The sequence below is a fragment of the Anabas testudineus genome, chromosome 17 (genome assembly GCF_900324465.2).
Source record: "Anabas testudineus chromosome 17, fAnaTes1.2, whole genome shotgun sequence".
Lineage (NCBI taxonomy): Eukaryota > Metazoa > Chordata > Actinopteri > Anabantiformes > Anabantidae > Anabas > Anabas testudineus.
Window position 1 is genome coordinate 4,925,738 of NC_046626.1, and position 16,639 is coordinate 4,942,376.

General features: G+C 42.3%; 2 protein-coding genes across 4 annotated transcripts in view; both read left to right on the forward strand.

Moving 5' to 3' along the window:
• Positions 1-496: 496 nt before the first annotated feature.
• On the forward strand, positions 497-2,820 carry klf17 (Kruppel-like factor 17). The gene is made up of 3 exons (XM_026375395.1): positions 497-728; positions 845-1,952; positions 2,070-2,820. Exons 1-3 carry the CDS (start codon positions 648-650, stop codon positions 2,243-2,245), a joined length of 1,365 nt encoding a protein of 454 aa, XP_026231180.1. The 5' UTR covers positions 497-647; the 3' UTR covers positions 2,246-2,820.
• Positions 2,821-9,815: 6,995 nt separating this feature from the next.
• slc6a9 (solute carrier family 6 member 9) overlaps positions 9,816-16,639 on the forward strand; it is a 63,853-nt gene continuing 57,029 nt past the window's right edge. The window contains exon 1 of one of the 3 annotated variants that reach the window (XM_026374695.1): positions 9,816-10,208. The gene's annotated coding sequence lies outside the window, so the exon portion shown is untranslated. Of the gene's footprint in view, positions 10,209-11,343; positions 11,875-12,681; positions 12,786-16,639 lie in introns of those variants that run through there. The other 2 variants (XM_026374696.1, XM_026374697.1) reach the window with 2 other exon arrangements.

Consider the following 16,639-nt stretch of genomic DNA (forward strand, 5'->3'; position numbering starts at 1 on the left):
ACGCTTGAGTTCCCAGGAGAGAAGGGGCTGGATGAATTCCATGAGTGGAGGAGAATCTCGTGTCTTCACACAGTTTTATGTCTTTCCACAAAAAAAAAAAAAAAAAAGTCAAATTTCTTTGCAGTGATGAAAATAAATGACATTCGTACATTTTATATTCACCCATCAGGCAAACATGGGAAAAGGTAAAGGTTTAGTTGTGTGTGTGTGTGTGTGTTTTTTTTTTTTTAAGTAATGTTCTTGAACACTGATATTCACGTGTATGCATTCATATAAAGCGCTGGTTATTTTTTGGTCACATGGTTATTTAGGCGATTAAGCACCTCACCTGCTTGACGCACCTGAATGCCACTTTTTTTTTTGTTTGTTTGCACTGTTGGCTGTTGTGGGGGAGGTGCCTGTGTGTGTGTCTGTCGTTTAAGGGGGGGGGGGGGTGCAGAAGCCACACCTCCCGGTATGAGTACAGGAGCTAAATAAAAAGGCTCCGTCACTCCTGATCAAACTCACATCCTGAATCCTGGAACGCTCCTCGGTAGCAAACAACATCAAACAGCGCTCTATGGACAGAGAGGCCTGTGTCTGTCCGCTTCTACACATCTGATTTTTGTTGTTGTTGCTATTTTTGTTTCTTAATCTAAACGATCACGATGGCTGCGTCTGTGGCAGCAGTGCCTGCAGCGACACCGTTTCCAAATGTTCAAGCGATGGAAGGAAAACAGTTCGAAGACGTAAGTAAAAGTGTGATGTACCTGTGATTTTCTTGTGTCTCAGTTCTTTGAAAATCATCGTGGTGCGAGTTCACATTCTCACTTCAGGGTTTTTTTTTATTTGTTCTCCCTCACAGCTGTGCAAGGTGACCCAGTGTGGAAGGAGCAGCGCAACAGGTGGCGCGGACAATCCTCTCATCGAAGTGGAGTTCAGCATCGTGCAGTCTCCCAAAGAAGACGACGAGCTGGGGAATTTCTTGGACCTCGAGTTCATTTTGTCAAACACCATGGGATCAGACGTTGTGAGCAACGACAACAGCAGCGGTAACATTTCTCCACCTCAGCAGCAGCACTGCGCCTATTCCCTGCCGGAGTCCCCGGAGAGCTGCAGCGGTGCTTCTCTGCCAGACTGCAGCGAGCACTCCTCCTCTCACCTGAGCTACCAAAGCACCGCGGGTTTCACAGGCTCGGGCCCAGTCCGCAGTCTCATGGAGGAGCTTCTCACGCCTGAGATGAGCTACCATGGGGAGTGTTCACCGGAGGGCGCAGGGAAGGGGAGAGACGGACGGGAGTACACGGAACTGCAAGCCTTGAACCCGGTCACCATTCCAGCTGCACCTGCTCATCACCAGGTGGCTACATCTCCACCACCGCTTGGATACAAAATTAAGACGGAGCCCGTCGGCCAGTCTTGCATGGTGGCCGCTGCTGGCGGGGACTTTATGGGACATATGTTTGAGAAACATCAAATGCGCTCCGTGCATCCAGCAACTTTTACGCACCACCCAGGTAGAGTTCCAGGTGCTCTGCCGGGGTTCAGTACGCACCCCATGCAGCACGACGCACCTCACGGACGCGCAGACTGTCACTTGGCACAAATAAACAACGGCGCTCACCCTCATCCCAGTCAGCACCGTCTCCCAAACCAGTACATGAGCGCGCCCTACCAGTACGCACACCAGATTGTGCCACAGTTTCAAGGACAGTACGGCATGCACAGAGAGCCCGTGCGCGTACACCAGCAGCATCATCAAGCTTCAGTGCAAGGGATCATGCTCACGCCTCCCTCGTCGCCGTCTTTGCTGGAGTTTTACGCGCACGATGAGGTGGGGAGCATCAAGCAGAAGCGAGGACGCAGGTCTTGGGCAAGAAAACGCGCCGCTACCCACAACTGCGAATTCCCAGGTTGTGGGAAAACCTACACCAAGAGCTCCCACCTCAAAGCACACATGAGAACACACACAGGTGAGCGCGCTTTAACTTTAGCTTTTTCAGGGCTTGAACCCAAGGAATCTGTCACTATTGTACAACTGTCACTATTTTGCATTTAATCTAAACAACTTTGTGTCTTTTCTCTCTCAGGTGAAAAGCCCTACCACTGCAACTGGGAAGGCTGCGGCTGGAAGTTCGCCAGGTCAGATGAGCTGACCCGTCACTTCAGAAAACACACCGGACACCGACCCTTTCAGTGCCACCTGTGCGAGCGCGCGTTCTCCCGCTCGGATCATCTGGCTCTTCACATGAAGAGGCACATGTAGGCCTCACTGAATGTACTGACACTTTTTGTACCTGAATCCATAGTGGGATTGTGGTCCTCCCAGAAGAAGCAGGAGCTGGCCCCTTACTGCTGGGCACTTTGTGCATTTAAAGAATAAAAAAACTTTCCTGTAGGGGGGCTTACGTGGTGCCTTTGCAGATTGTTTACTTCTACTACCAAACTACCAAATCATACTTCATGGCCTTCATGTTTTCTTGAGGTGGCTCATGTTTCCAATGAAGTGCCTCTCTCGAAATTAACCAATACTGGTAGGTTTGTACATACCTGTGCATATATGTGTGTCTAAATTATATTAGTATGATATTTAAGACTTTTCCTCACTCTGTCTTATAAATAAGTTATTGATTGTTAGTTGATTGCCTTGACAAGATTGCTTCCCAAAGCATAGTACTCTCTGTGGGCAGGACCCATTTTACATATGTAAATAGTATTTTTGTATTGTTTACATCTCTATATCTTTGATAATACTCAGATCAGGTCAGGGCTTTTGTTAAAAAAAAGTTTTTTATTCTATTTTCTTAAGGTTTTGTTAGTATGCAGAATAGATGTTATAGATTTGCTACGTGTCGTGGGCTATGCCTACATTTCAGACATTCTTTGGTTTTGTGAAGGTTTGCTCAAGCAGTGCCAACAAATGTCAGGTCATTTTCAAAATACCAAGCATCAATTCTTTGCCCCCCCCCCCCCTTCACAGCTCAGTGTTTTATAGAGAAACAGCAGGTTTTTTTTTGGGAAGCAATACTTTATATTTTGCTATGGAAAATGTGTATGTAAAGAATGAAGAATTCCTCTGCAACTAATGGTTGAGCTGCTGTACTTGAAACAGAACTCCCACTCAGATGTATCCTTCTCCAACAATGTTATTTTATGTGCTTAAGGGCTCAAAAATAAAAAAGTACTTTTACAAATATTGCTGTCGTTTGCATCCTTGTACAACTCCTTCGACTCAGAGTCACAGGTCTGCTTTGTGATAATTGTTCGTTTACATTTTTTCTCACAGTGCTGTGAGGCCAAATCCCACCTCGACTAACAAAAGATTAAAAAGACAACTAAGCACATAGTGGTTCAGAGAATTGATTTAAAAATGGCAACACACATGTAGTTAATGTTATTTAGAATAGTGTTATGCATGTTAACACCTGTCTGTGTTAATAGAGGTTTTTATAGCACTAAGTGATCTTCAGTGCACAGCAAGTTCTAACTGCAGAAAAACATGAGCACATGTACGTAGGTGTAGATTATACTCATCTGACATCACGTGATCTATAATATTGATTAAAGACACTTTGCACCATTGCAAGGTCAAAACTTGTAAGTTATGGCCTGCTAGGGCTTAGATCACTGTTTATCAAAGACTGCCCTCTAATGGTCATTCATATAATAACACTTTTAATAAGCTGTAACAAGCTGTGTTTTATTACTGCATTATTAAGAAACCGTGTACAAGGAAACAATTTTTGCAATACTGATTCACCAAATTTGGCATCTTGAGCCTGTAAGCATAGCTGCCTTACATTTGGATCATCCTTTTCCTAAACATTAATACAAACATCATTTATTCCGGTCACTGCAAAACTGAACGTACATATTATTCTTAAAGTTTTTAAATGTCACATAAAATGTATTGTTGCCACAATAAGGTAAAAGGTGTCATCTTAACTTATCAATGGGAACAGACATATTGTTCATGCACCTTTCAAATGAAATGGGGTTTGTTACCCTAGACCAGTACACCTGCAATATGCAGCTATCAATATAAACCAGTAAACACAGTTTATTTTTGGTATTGAGAATGCACACACAGCATTATTTTCCATATCATTTTAAATTTTAGAAGTTAAACATAGAGACCAACCACTGTCTCTACTCGCGAGATCAGACACTGTTCTTCAAAGATGTTTCAGTCATGAAGGATCAGCAGAAAAGAGAAGCACAGCTAGAAAAAAAGATCTCAAAGGTGCAATGGAAACCGCAAAGAATCCAAAATGTAGACGTCCAATGTCAGATTCTAGCAAAACAACATGTAAAAGTGTTTGTGTGCATTTTAACTGATGCCAAAACTTCACAAAACACAACATAAAGCTGCCATTTGCACAACAAGCACAAGCCACGTGTTGAAAAAGTATTTCACAAGCTCAAACAGTGGGGGAGCTGGTACGCACTGTATCATGTGTCCAATCAATATTCAGGACACACCTCTGCAACCACTTAAACATATCAGGTAGCACCACACACGGCAGCGCATGTCCAAGCTTCAATCTGGTAAAAAAGATAAAGTTAAAAAGAATAAAAAAAAAGATGACAACAGATACAAAATGCAAACACACACGACAAACATTATCTATTATTTGTTCCCCCACCATGTTAATTTTAGAACTCATTTTGCGAGAACGTAAAAGACCGTAAGTGCACATTATGCCCTCTTGCAGGAATTTTATTTTTAACAGTCATCAAATAAGTTGACTACTACACATTCATTTCTCAAAAGTAAAACGAATGCACCACTGCTAAGTAAAAACAATCTAACGTAATGATAATACGATTATCTATCACTGATTATCTATCACTGGTATAAGTTGCATATCTTAGATGTTGAAACACTGCTGTCGTTTGAATTTTGCACATTTTAATCCTCATTGCCAAATTGTTAAAGTCCCCAGAATAGCTGCTTCGTGACCAAGTGGGAATTGTTAGTCGTCCTTTGTCATTCTCAGCTCCTCCACTAGATGTCCTCTATGGTTTACTTTGTGTTTTCTCCTACTCTCTTGATGTTTTTGACACATTTGTTTGTTGTCTCCTGTAATAAACAGGTGGAATTACTGATGGCTCTCGTCTGCTTTGTATCTTTCCTAGATGAGATTTATGTGACAGTCCTCCGCGATTCAATTGCACATTTTGATTTTTACATTTCTCACAACAGTTTATAGGGTGGTCTCATTATCATTAGTCTTACCCTTCAGTCACCGCCGTTTGAACCATAAACATCACATTAGCAAGTGTACGTAAATCTGCCAACGTTCCTCACATATAAGCAGCAATAAATCAAAGGAGGGCAGCAATAGATGAAGGCCGCAACGACACAACAGCTCAGCAACATAATTCAAAACCTATTACATGAAAACACTTTTAACATCATTAACATAGTCTCATTCCTTTCTATGTGTCACCTGCTGTAAGCCATGACAGCGTGACTTTACACCATCAACTTTACTGTGGTCAAAAATGTGTTGAAATGTTCTAAAACTGATCAGTGACCCGTGAAGCAAAATGAAACCTCTGGCCAAATATATGCCCGAGTCTGGCCCACGCACTTTCACATCTGGCTGATCTTGACCTCTGGTCCTCTGACAGCTCGCAGAAAAAAGGAACAGTGTTAAAAAAATAGAGCGATCCTGCTATCTGGGGAGCTGCTGTGAAATCACTCTCTATTCGCAGCCAATATGTTTATTAAAAGACTTAGTTGAGAATAGCTTCCGGGCGCTTGTGGCACCTGCTCCGAATGTTTCGATTCAACAGCTGTTATCAGTTGTTATCTGGACCGCAGAAGTGGGTTAGTGGGGCCCTTTTCAACTAGTCAGCTCAGCAGGCCGTTATCATGCAGCCGAGCTTTGTGGTCCTCAAGGGCGGTTCCAGGATTTCATCGTAGGCCCCTCACTACTGTATAACTTCACTGCTGATGTTAGGGTGTTAATGGGGAATTCCATTTTGAATTAGCATCAAGCTAATAGGCTAGTTTTAAGCACGCCATGGCACGCTTTCATTGTAATTTGGAAACGTGTCAGACTGTGATATGGTAAATTTAACATGTCTTCAGCTATGTCAGTGTGTCGTTTCTTTTCTAATTTTAGCATGTTGCTATTTTAAGCAAAATCAAGATTCAGTCAAGATGACTTTGGCACCTTTGGACACAATGGGAACTGGAAGGAGCCAATGCTAGAACGGAAGTGGGTTTTGGTTCTCTCATTATGCTTCAAGTGTTTTGGAGTCGTACATCATGTAACACCAAGATGAATAAAAACATTACAGTAATCCTGTAAACGCTGTATCTGGATAAGATCCCTAATTCTGGATCAAGCCATCAATGCAACAAGATCTGCAGAAACCTTTGCACCGTACTTGTTTAATTCCACAAAATAGCCCTAAATAACCAGAAAAGACCAGACAAGTATTTCAACATCTCTGCCCTTAATGCAGAAGTGGTGCTTGTTATATCGCTAGAGAGGATTTATCAGTCTCACAATGACTTATGAAAGATCAGAAGCAGAAAGCACCTAGCAGTGTTCATTTTGTCAGTGATTATTTTGACATAGGTTTATTTAATTAATAAATTATAAAAACAATGATAATTACGTGAATATAAAAACACAAATGATGATGCGATCTCTGTTTAGCCCCTCATAACAACAACTCATTGTCATTGGACAACCCCCGATCACAGTGGGAACCTGAAAACGACATAAATTAGACTTTTTACTCTGACTGTTTGTGTGAATGCTTTTTAAACATCCAGCTGGGTTTCACACATCCATCCTCCCCATCTACTGTTTGGCAATTTGACAGTCTTTCGAGGAATGTCGAATTAACTTTCAACACGGGTGTAGTGGAGCCCTCAGTCTTTATCTAGGATTCTGTACACAGATCTGCAGACAACAATAACACTTAACTTCTGAGCAACACGTCGAGAATATTCATTAACAATGACAGATCGCGAGGGTCGACTTTGAACAATTGGCAATGTAGACGAACACGTGGAAAATGGAGTCATTAATATTTGTTTCACATAATTCCTAACTTTGTGTTTGGAGCCTGCACTAAAGCAGTGATTTTATCTTGTTACTTTGTCCTGGTTTCCAGTCCATTTTTGGTTGTCCCTTTGTTCTGATTTTTACATCTCTGCTTTAGGTTCTTACTTTGTCTTTGCCACTTTTCTTTATTACTTAGTTATTATTAAAACCCTTTTTGTTTCACCTCTTTGTGACTGGCAATTACTGGGTCCCCTTGTTAGTAAACCCTACGTATGTAACAGAATGAATAATGAAGAAACCCACCATGCACAGAGGTGGCTCCGTGTGAGAAAAGAATCTATGCAACAAAACGTATTGTCTAATTCATAGGTGACTCTTTTGAAAATTGAAACTCATTCCTGCGTATTGAGGGACTGGAGGGATTAGCATTCTCAGTGAGTGCATGTGTGTGTTGTCAAGGAGGCAAAGCAGTGTGGTCCTTTGCAGCCTTGTTTACCTAACCCCAAGGGATTGTGGGTTTTGTCAAGTGTCACTAGGTGAGAAGTCAAACTCCACATTAGTGTGTCTGGACAGAAACCAAGGAAGTGAGCACAAAATTTCAATGATCTGACTTGACGTGACAAAATGCATCCCGTGACAAAACACAAGTCAAACATAAGTGGATGATATAATTGCAGGACATGTCAGTGACTTAATGCAAACCCCTGTTTTAAAGCTGTGCTTTTGCTCATAAATGCCACTCCCTGAACACTAAATTATACCTTTAGGTCAACCAGAGGGCATGGGAGAGAGACTCCTGTTTCCACAGCAGACACTAGAGGTGCCTTTTAGACTTTTCAGCCAGTCTCTTTTTGTTATGCTGTCCTCTCAGTCTGTTTTTACCCTACCATACACATCTTGATCCGGCTGTATGAACAGCAGCGACCACATTTCAAACAACAGGATGGACGCATGTTCAGTTGTCCATGTCCTACATTTGTCAGCTGGAAAAACCCGCTCTTCATTCGCTGTGGTAATTGTTCATTCAGAGTACGGTACATGCTGTATGTACCACACTGGAATGTAACAACCTTTCTGCCCATGGTGTTGGCCGGTGTTCAGGTTAAAAAAAAAAAAAGGCATGTGTAAGTAGACCGGACAGCTAAGGGAAGCGTGAACACCACTCATACACTGACTTTGTTGGGAATCAGTGGAAGAAACCAAGTCCGACTTGGTTACATGGAGGATTGCATCAATCGTGCTTGGATCAAGACACCGTTGAAATCATCTCAGTCTGATGATTCAGCAAGAAACAAGTTGTGTGCTGCCTGCTGTCAGTGACAAACATTTTCCCAGGCATGGATTAAGAAATATATAGCTATTCAATACTTTTATGTTAAACGGTCACTACGCCCTAAATTTGTTTTTTACTGTGCACATAATTACATGTGTTTGCTGGCATATGACATCAAACCATGTGCTTTTTTCCCCCAATAAAATTCATTTGAAGCATAAAACACCTTCATATGATTACGTTTATATATTTATTATTATCATTTTGTCAGTGTGGATGTAAGCATTTTGTTCAGCTCACCCTGTCCTACTGTGGATGATGTGGGAAAAGAATAACAACAGTCGTCAGGGAAGCTTCCAGTACATTTTTGGTAGGAAGCTGATTTTCAAATTGCCAATAGTGACTAATTGCTCTAGTACGTTGTGTTAAATAGTCTACAAATGCTTTCTGTCCTACCCTCTATTTCTACCTTCCCCCTACTTCCTTCTATCCTGCTGGTGGGTATGTGATTACCAGGTATAAAGCTGGTTGCTTCACAATCAAGTTAGTGGTGTCACATCAATGACTACAGGAATTAAGCATAGAGCAAAACAGGAAATATTGTATAGTGACCTTGCGTGTCCCAGGTGAAACCTGCATATTGGTGGATGCTGGGTCAACAAAACAGTGGACTCATTGTAAACAACAGACTGCTCTGTGTTTTCTGCTTCCTTCCATATTTCAACATGCTTTACCTTTACCTTTTTGGTCACCATGTGTTTACTACTGCAACCACGAGGACGGGCTTTCCTGGTGTGAACGAAATAGTCATCTGAGGAGGTGGTGGAGACCAAAGCTGAGGACGGTTACTGCTGCATTTATATTCACAACCTGATCAGAAACTCTAGATAAATGCTAATGATGCTGTTTTACTGTTCACTGTGCAAATAAGCAGATGTCTGCTAACACATTACAGCTTGTATGCTGAAAAATAACGAGGCCACGATTCTTTCCATGAGCACACGACAGTAGAGACATGACCACGAAGCTGTCAAAACAATCACTTTGTGGTAGCGTTCGCACAAAATCAGTTGATAATTTGAATGTCAGCTGCACATTCACTGTTATATATAGTAGTCCCATTTAACCAACATGACTCATTTCCCTCCTTCTCTGACTCTTGCCGGTGTTCTCGATGCGTTTGATAATTCTGATGCACTACTCGATCTCGTGTGAAACACGCCACCTGTTTGCTTCCCTGTCTTTCACTTATGTAGGGACTGTATTTACCTTGGACTTGTTTATTTAGGGTGATAGAAAACTTCCCCTTATACAGTAAGTCTGGCTGAATGTAGCCATGAGACAGATGAAAAGAACGAATAGTGAAACCAAGGACGACGGAGGAACCAGCACACAGAATGGACTGGGAAAACCTTAAATGTTCAAACGTCGGAAAGTTTCAAACAAGGTCCTAACCACAGAGCTCTGAGGTGCCCGGCCTCCCTCTTTACCAGGAAATGACAAAGCACTTCAGAAAATAGCACAAGGGCTCAGCAGCTCTTTCTCATGCTTTAGCCTCTTTGTCATGTGCACGTTGACTTTTTGATGCATTTGATTATTTTCATCAGTTCTGCATTCTGCAGAAGTGATGAAGGGGTTGACCCTTTTGCATCCTTTGTGAATTTTTCCCCTTCAGTGTTTGATGGTTTATTTCTGCAAGAGATGAACACGCCCGTAGTGGTAGAACCTCCAGTACGCACCAGTTTTTAACTTGTTTCTAATATTTGTTTTCACATCTTCATGTGGAGAGCTGCTCTCAAAGACTTCTGCGACCCACACTCATTTGACAGCGTGGCAGTGGTGCAGAAATATTGGCTTCTAAGGGTTTTGGAGTGAAGCTCGCCCTTTCGAAAGATCAGAGAAGGTCACTCGTTGCTGCTTGATAGGTGAGTTTTGTAGCTGCTTGTCATTTCATAGCATCTAATATCTGGAGGGCTGGATGGAGAGTGATGGAGTGTGTAGCAGAGAGCAGTGCGGGTGGGAGAAGGCCGATCTGACTGCAGGGGGTGGTTTATTGTTAATGCCGATGCTTCCGTGTGTAAGTAGTATTTTAATGTGAGCTGGTAGAGATGGTGGTTTTAACTAAAGCACCAGTTCCCAATCTTGACCCCCCTCATAAAGATCACATGCACTTGTTTATAGAGGTTTAATATTTCAAATGTACTGCACGCAATGCCTTTTCTTAGCAGGTCATATACAGATTAGCAGACCACCAATCGTGGGGTGGGTTGCAGCTCTGCCATCGGTGTGTGTGTGTTAATGAGAAGAAGCTTTGAGCACTAATAAAATAGAAAATTCTCATAGAAATGCAGAATTATTACTGTATGTAAAATATTTATATACAGAAGTAACTGGTTGCTGTTTTACTAGAGTGGCCATTAAAAGTATTGTTGAATGAGAAGTGGAAATTTCCCATCAATTACAGAACGCAGGGAAGTAAAACTAAACAAAATTGATCATTCTCAAGTCCAAGTATCTGACAAATGGTCCTCACAGGACTTGTTTTGTTTGTTGTTTGTATTTATATAGATACATTTTAAGTTCTTTATATTGAGGAAATTTAAAACACATCTGCACTTCCTGAAGCGTTGTCCTCTTAGGTGTCCTTAGATTTTGTGGGATAACAAAGCACTAGGACCTCCACCTCAGCCCCCTCCTCTCACCTCACCATTGTGACCATCGCCTGCGCCTGCACACACGCACGACTCCTCCTCCTCCTCCGCTTCCCCCTAACAGCCCTACAACCTGGCCGGTCCCCCCAAAAAACCAAGGTAAAACCTCCATCTGCATGCCAAAACCTCTGTTCCTCCATCATGTCATCCGTTACACATCCACCGGTCTCTGATTAGCTGCCGCGTGTCACCGGTGGCGCACAGTGTAGCCGGGGCTACCACACCTGTCTGGAGCACCAGCGTTCACTCACTACATCTGCTGCCTCGACCAACACCATCACCAAAAAAAAAACAGAAATCGGATGCAGTCACAGCTTGCAAAGTGCCTGCACACAGACACACACACACACACACACATCACCACGAGGTAGAAACCACCACCGTGGGCGTCTGCGTGGAACCGTTCCGCCGCGCTCCTGCAACAAAAGCGCGAATGCATTCCCTCAGAGGGCACCACGTGTAGCACCATGCTCAAACATCCCCATCACTGAATTACGGCGGGATGATCGTCGGTAGAGATGCTCGTGATGCGCACAAGTGATTTTTTTTTTTTTATAGTGACAATAACAAATATGGATTAATCAGGATGGATCATTAAAACGCAAAACATTACGCAGGTGGAGCAGATTAACGCCAGGCCGGCACAAAGCGCCGCCGACAGCTTGACGGATTGTGTGTGTGTGTGTGTGTGAGAGAGAACAGACACATGCCGAAGTAAAAGAGGAGGGGCTGAAGGAGGAGTTGGTGGCCCGGCTGTGCGGCCGAAGGAGGGCGGAAGAGCCAAGGTGATGCAACTTCTGCTTAATATTGGCGGAAAGAAACCCCATATTAGTACAGTAGAGTCCGGCTGAAAGACGAGAGCTCACCTCCGGTCTCCACGGTAAGACACCGCCTCGACATCACGGAGGGAGGGGAGGAGGGCGATACTCCAACGGGCTTTAATTGGAGTTTCTAATTTTCTGGTTTGAACAGCTTTTCAAGTGAATAACGCGCGGTGGGGTGACGGTCTGCTCTTCCTAAACCAATAATCTAATTCTACCAATAATAATAATATAAATAATAATAATGATAATAAAACAGCGGACGCCTGGTTTCTAAGGAAGCTGATTATTAAGGGGATTATTTCAGGGAGACACGTGGTCAGCCCCTTCCCCCTTCTTCTTCTTCTTCTTCTTCTTCTTCTTCTTTCTTCTTCTTCTTCTTCTCCTCCTCCTGTGCTCTGGATGTACATCAGCTGCACTTGGAGCTACCTGTGGAGTGTAAATGCCTGTTAAAAGCACATGATCAATGGCAACTGTTGAACTGGCTGGACTCCTGTTGAGATGATACACTGAGCTTATAACCACAGTGGAAAGTGTATTTAAAAAAAACAACACACGCAGGCGTTTAAGTGAAACAAGTCACTGCTGTTTCCCAACGTGTATCACATGAATGCCACATTTCAGTTTCACTTTTACTGCATCTTCTGGTAAGAGAAGAAACTCCAACTCGCGAGGGGAGGTGGAGGGGAGGGAAGGGAAGCGAGGCTGCGATGGAGGTCTGGTCTGGTATGACCAGTACTCAGTCTGTGACCTTAGTGGTTTCACTAGAGTTTTTGTTCAATGACAATAAAAGAGAATGAAGTGTTTTCCAGTAGAGAAGTAGAAAGTGCCCCACTTCCACCTCCACTGTCATCATGAGAGCGGCAGCGTGAGCTGGTCAGTGGAGTCAGCGAGGAACTCTACCACTCTCTCTATCATCCTTCATCCTCAGGGCGGCTGGTGGTGGTGTTCATGCAGTTTTGATGGCAAGGTAGGCACTTAAAATGTAGTTGAATACAGTGGTTACAGGGCATAAAATCTAAATAGATTAAAGCTGCGTTAACCATAACGCTAACACAACAGATTAAATTAATACACGCAGTGGGAGAAATGATTTAGAGTGACAGCTAGTCCAACTCGGACGACAGTGGCCTCCAGCTTAATGGAGAATTGGAGCATCTTTCAGCACATTGTTTTGGCTCACTGTCTTCAGCCTCACTGTTTTGGTTTTCTCCCTCTCCCTTTGCTCTTATCAGCGCCGTTTCGTGCAGCAGAAGGCAGCTGTTTTTAGTGAGCTCTGATAAAACTACTGTTCAGCTCTACCTACCCAGCACCAAAACAGAATGTTGGCAGCTGGTGAACTCGGCGGATCATTTAGTGGTGGCCACTAACCAACACTAAGAGGAAAGTGAAGTTTAGATATGTGTTTTCATCTTGTTTTGCATTTTGCATTTTTGATTGCTAAAAATTGATCATGGTTAATAATAGACAACATTTGTTGTTAGTCTCAGATTAAAAGCATCAGGTATTAGTGATGATGGAATTTTCCCATGGCCTGTATCAGGCAATTTTCACAGTACAGTTGCAAATATGTCATTGTTATTTTTGTTAAGCGTCAGTCCAGACATGTCTGGACATTTGGAATGCCTAAACACTGTGGGGCTGGAGGAGAAGAGCGAGTTAGGAGAGACAGTCGGAGGGTTTAGGACGTGGAAGTGATGCATAATAGTAGTTGAATAACACAGTATTACCAGTTATGGTGTGAGATATCTTGTCGGTCAATAGATGTGTTCAATTCAATTCAATTCAATTTTATTTGTAGAGCGCTTTTTACAATTGACATTGTCACAAAGCAGCTTTACACAACCAAAGAACAGTACATGAACAGTGTATGTGTATGAATCATGAAATGAGATTGTCCCTGATGAGCAAGCCGAGGGCGACGGAAAAACTCCCTGAGAAGGCAACAGGAAGAAACCTTGAGAGGAACCAGACTCAACAGGGAACCTGTCCTCATATGGGTGATTACATGCTGTGTAGGCAGCAGGCAGTCCAATATAATAGTTAATGTCTTTAAGTTAATGTGGAGTCCAGTTAGTTAATTGCAGGCAGCCTTGTTCCATTCCTGGACTATCGAGCGTTGAGTCGAGACTTCCGAGAAACAGCTGCCGACGTCCGCCAAGGCCAAGACCGACTTCATAGTAGTGTGTGACAAACTCCAGTCTCCAAACGCATCCCATAGGGCCAGTCCAGAGGGCAGAGGGTGGAATGATGTGTAGCTCGACAGAGAGACAGGAAGAGGGAAATATAGAGGTAGAGAAAGAGAGAGATGGCAGTTAGTTGCATTCACAGTCGGATAAAGTTTGAGGTGAATGTATATGTACAATAGTGCAGCAGGGACTCCGGCAGGACTAATTATGACAGCCTAACTAAAAGGGTGGGCAAGAAGGAAACACAGACATGAGGGCTCCCTGGGATGTGTTCTGATCCACTTTAGCCTCTGTTTAAGTTCAGTTGTGAAGAGACAGGAGACTTTGTACTAAGGGGTGGAAGATGGACAGTCAGAATGCTCTTTTTATATCTCTCCCACTAGGGGGCCCTGTGGCACAGTTAAGCTCATCTAGTTTGTAGTGGCTGGGAACTTTCACTTTCAGTCATAAAACATCAAGTGGCTTTGTACAGTCTAAGGCAGGGGTGTCAAACTCAATTGCACAGGGGGCCAAAATCCAAAACACACTTTAGGTCGCGGGCCGAACAGGATAAACATTTATTGAGCACACTAAAACTTTTAAAACTTAACTTTTTTTTAACATAAACCTTAAATAACTTATAATATTTTGCTCTCTATAAAAATATATCCTGTCTAAATTATACAAGTTAGAAATAAAGTAAAGATTAAAAGAACAAACCTTCAAATGTCTTTAATCTTATGTCATTTTATATAAAAAATAAACTTAAATTTTAAATATCCCAAAAGATTTTGCTCTCCATAAAAATATTTCCTGTAAAAATTATACTAATTCAAAATATGAACATGCTGCATAACAAAACCTGGAAATATAAATAAGATTTGTGCTTTTCAGCGTTAACAAATCAAATCATTCAGTCTTTGCTCTTCAGTCATTTTATCAGAGCTGCATCTTTTGTTGTCAACAAGTTCGTTTATATTTGGTGTGAGGTTCTGTGTTGTGGAGATTCTCAGGATGGACTGTAGGTTCTCACCAGTGAGACGACTCCTGTGTGTTGTTTTGTTAGTCTTCATCACTGAGAACAGCTTCTCACATAGATTTGTGCTACCAAACATAAACTAGGTTCGAGCCGCATGTGGACGGAGCTGGGACATGTCTGTGGGAATGGAGTGAATAAACTGTGCAGCCCTGCGGTGTCCTACTTTACCTTCAGTCATTACACTGCAGCTCAATCAGCTCCATCTGAATCTGCACAGGTGCAGTTGCGAAGCAACTCCAAATTATTTTCTTGTTCGTCAAAGTCACCAAAGCTCCGTGAGAACTCAATTTATCAGCAAAGTGCGTATTTCTGAACACCGCTGTAACGATATGGTTCAACATTAATTGGCATCGTGAGGACCAGCTTCATAATAACTTGCAGCATCATAAACTAGACTTGATTAACGCGGAATGTGTTCGGCAAGGCAGCTGAAGCGCTGCATTATGGGATCTGTAGTTTATTGTGTTGCCAGCGCTTCATATCGCCGGGCCATTAATAATAATAATATAGAAATGATCTCGCGGGCCGGATATAGTTGCACGCCGGGCCGGATGTGGCCCGCGGGCCGTGAGTTTGACACATATGGTCTAAGGGGAAGTGCTCGCTTATCTAAAAAAAAATTCTATGAATTTCACACAGGCTCAACGAAAAACGTGATTAGTCAAGATTTAGTTTTCTTAATAAGATTCCGAAAAGTGCCTACAGTCACTGCAAAAAAATAGTGATCACCACCAAACCCTGTTTATATATAAACGTATGGTATATTAACTATACTATACTTTCAGCAAAATAATTGGATTTGAATTTAGGCATTTGGCTTTAACGCTTTTATCCAAAGCAACAGCAGGCTAAACGTAAGGAGATCTTGCCTAAGGCCCCTCCACTATCCAGCCATCATGATTTAGAAAGGTTGAGAACTAGATGTGAGAGACTGAATAAGAAGGGTAAAGTTATGGGTCATAAAATCCACACAATGTGCTCAAAGGTGATGAGATGCAGGCTGGATTTGTGGGGAAATGTAGAGTTTAGGGATATTCACACCATCACACCAAACACTATGTTTATTCTGATGGTTCTGTATCATATCATATCTGTATCATAACAGTTCATATCAGTATACCAGTGGATCACAGGTGAGCTCTGAATGCTTTTTCATATATATATATATATATATATATATATATATATATATATATATATATATTGTTTGTACACTTCAGCATTCGTAGCTTCATCAGGGATGGCAGGATGTCCTGGTCCAGAGACTGCAAAGCAGACCCAAATCATGACACAGTTACACCAAGTTTCATAGTTAGGAAAAGGTCATGGGTTGGGTTGATGTCTAATTACACATTAATGGCTGTATTATTTTATTGTATTGTACTGTATTTTACCTGATACAGCATTTCAAGATCTTCGTTCCGTTTAAAAAGCTAAAGTAAATGCATGCTCTTCATGTTGCAGTGGCAGCTACTCATTGATTATCATCATATAGTAATCCTAATAGATTTTCTCTGCTCTGTGTACAATACTGCTGTACAGTTTTTAGCAAATTTAGCTCAGTTGTCTTGTCACAATCAGTTCACATTGCTGAAATGTATTTTCCTGGTACATTCA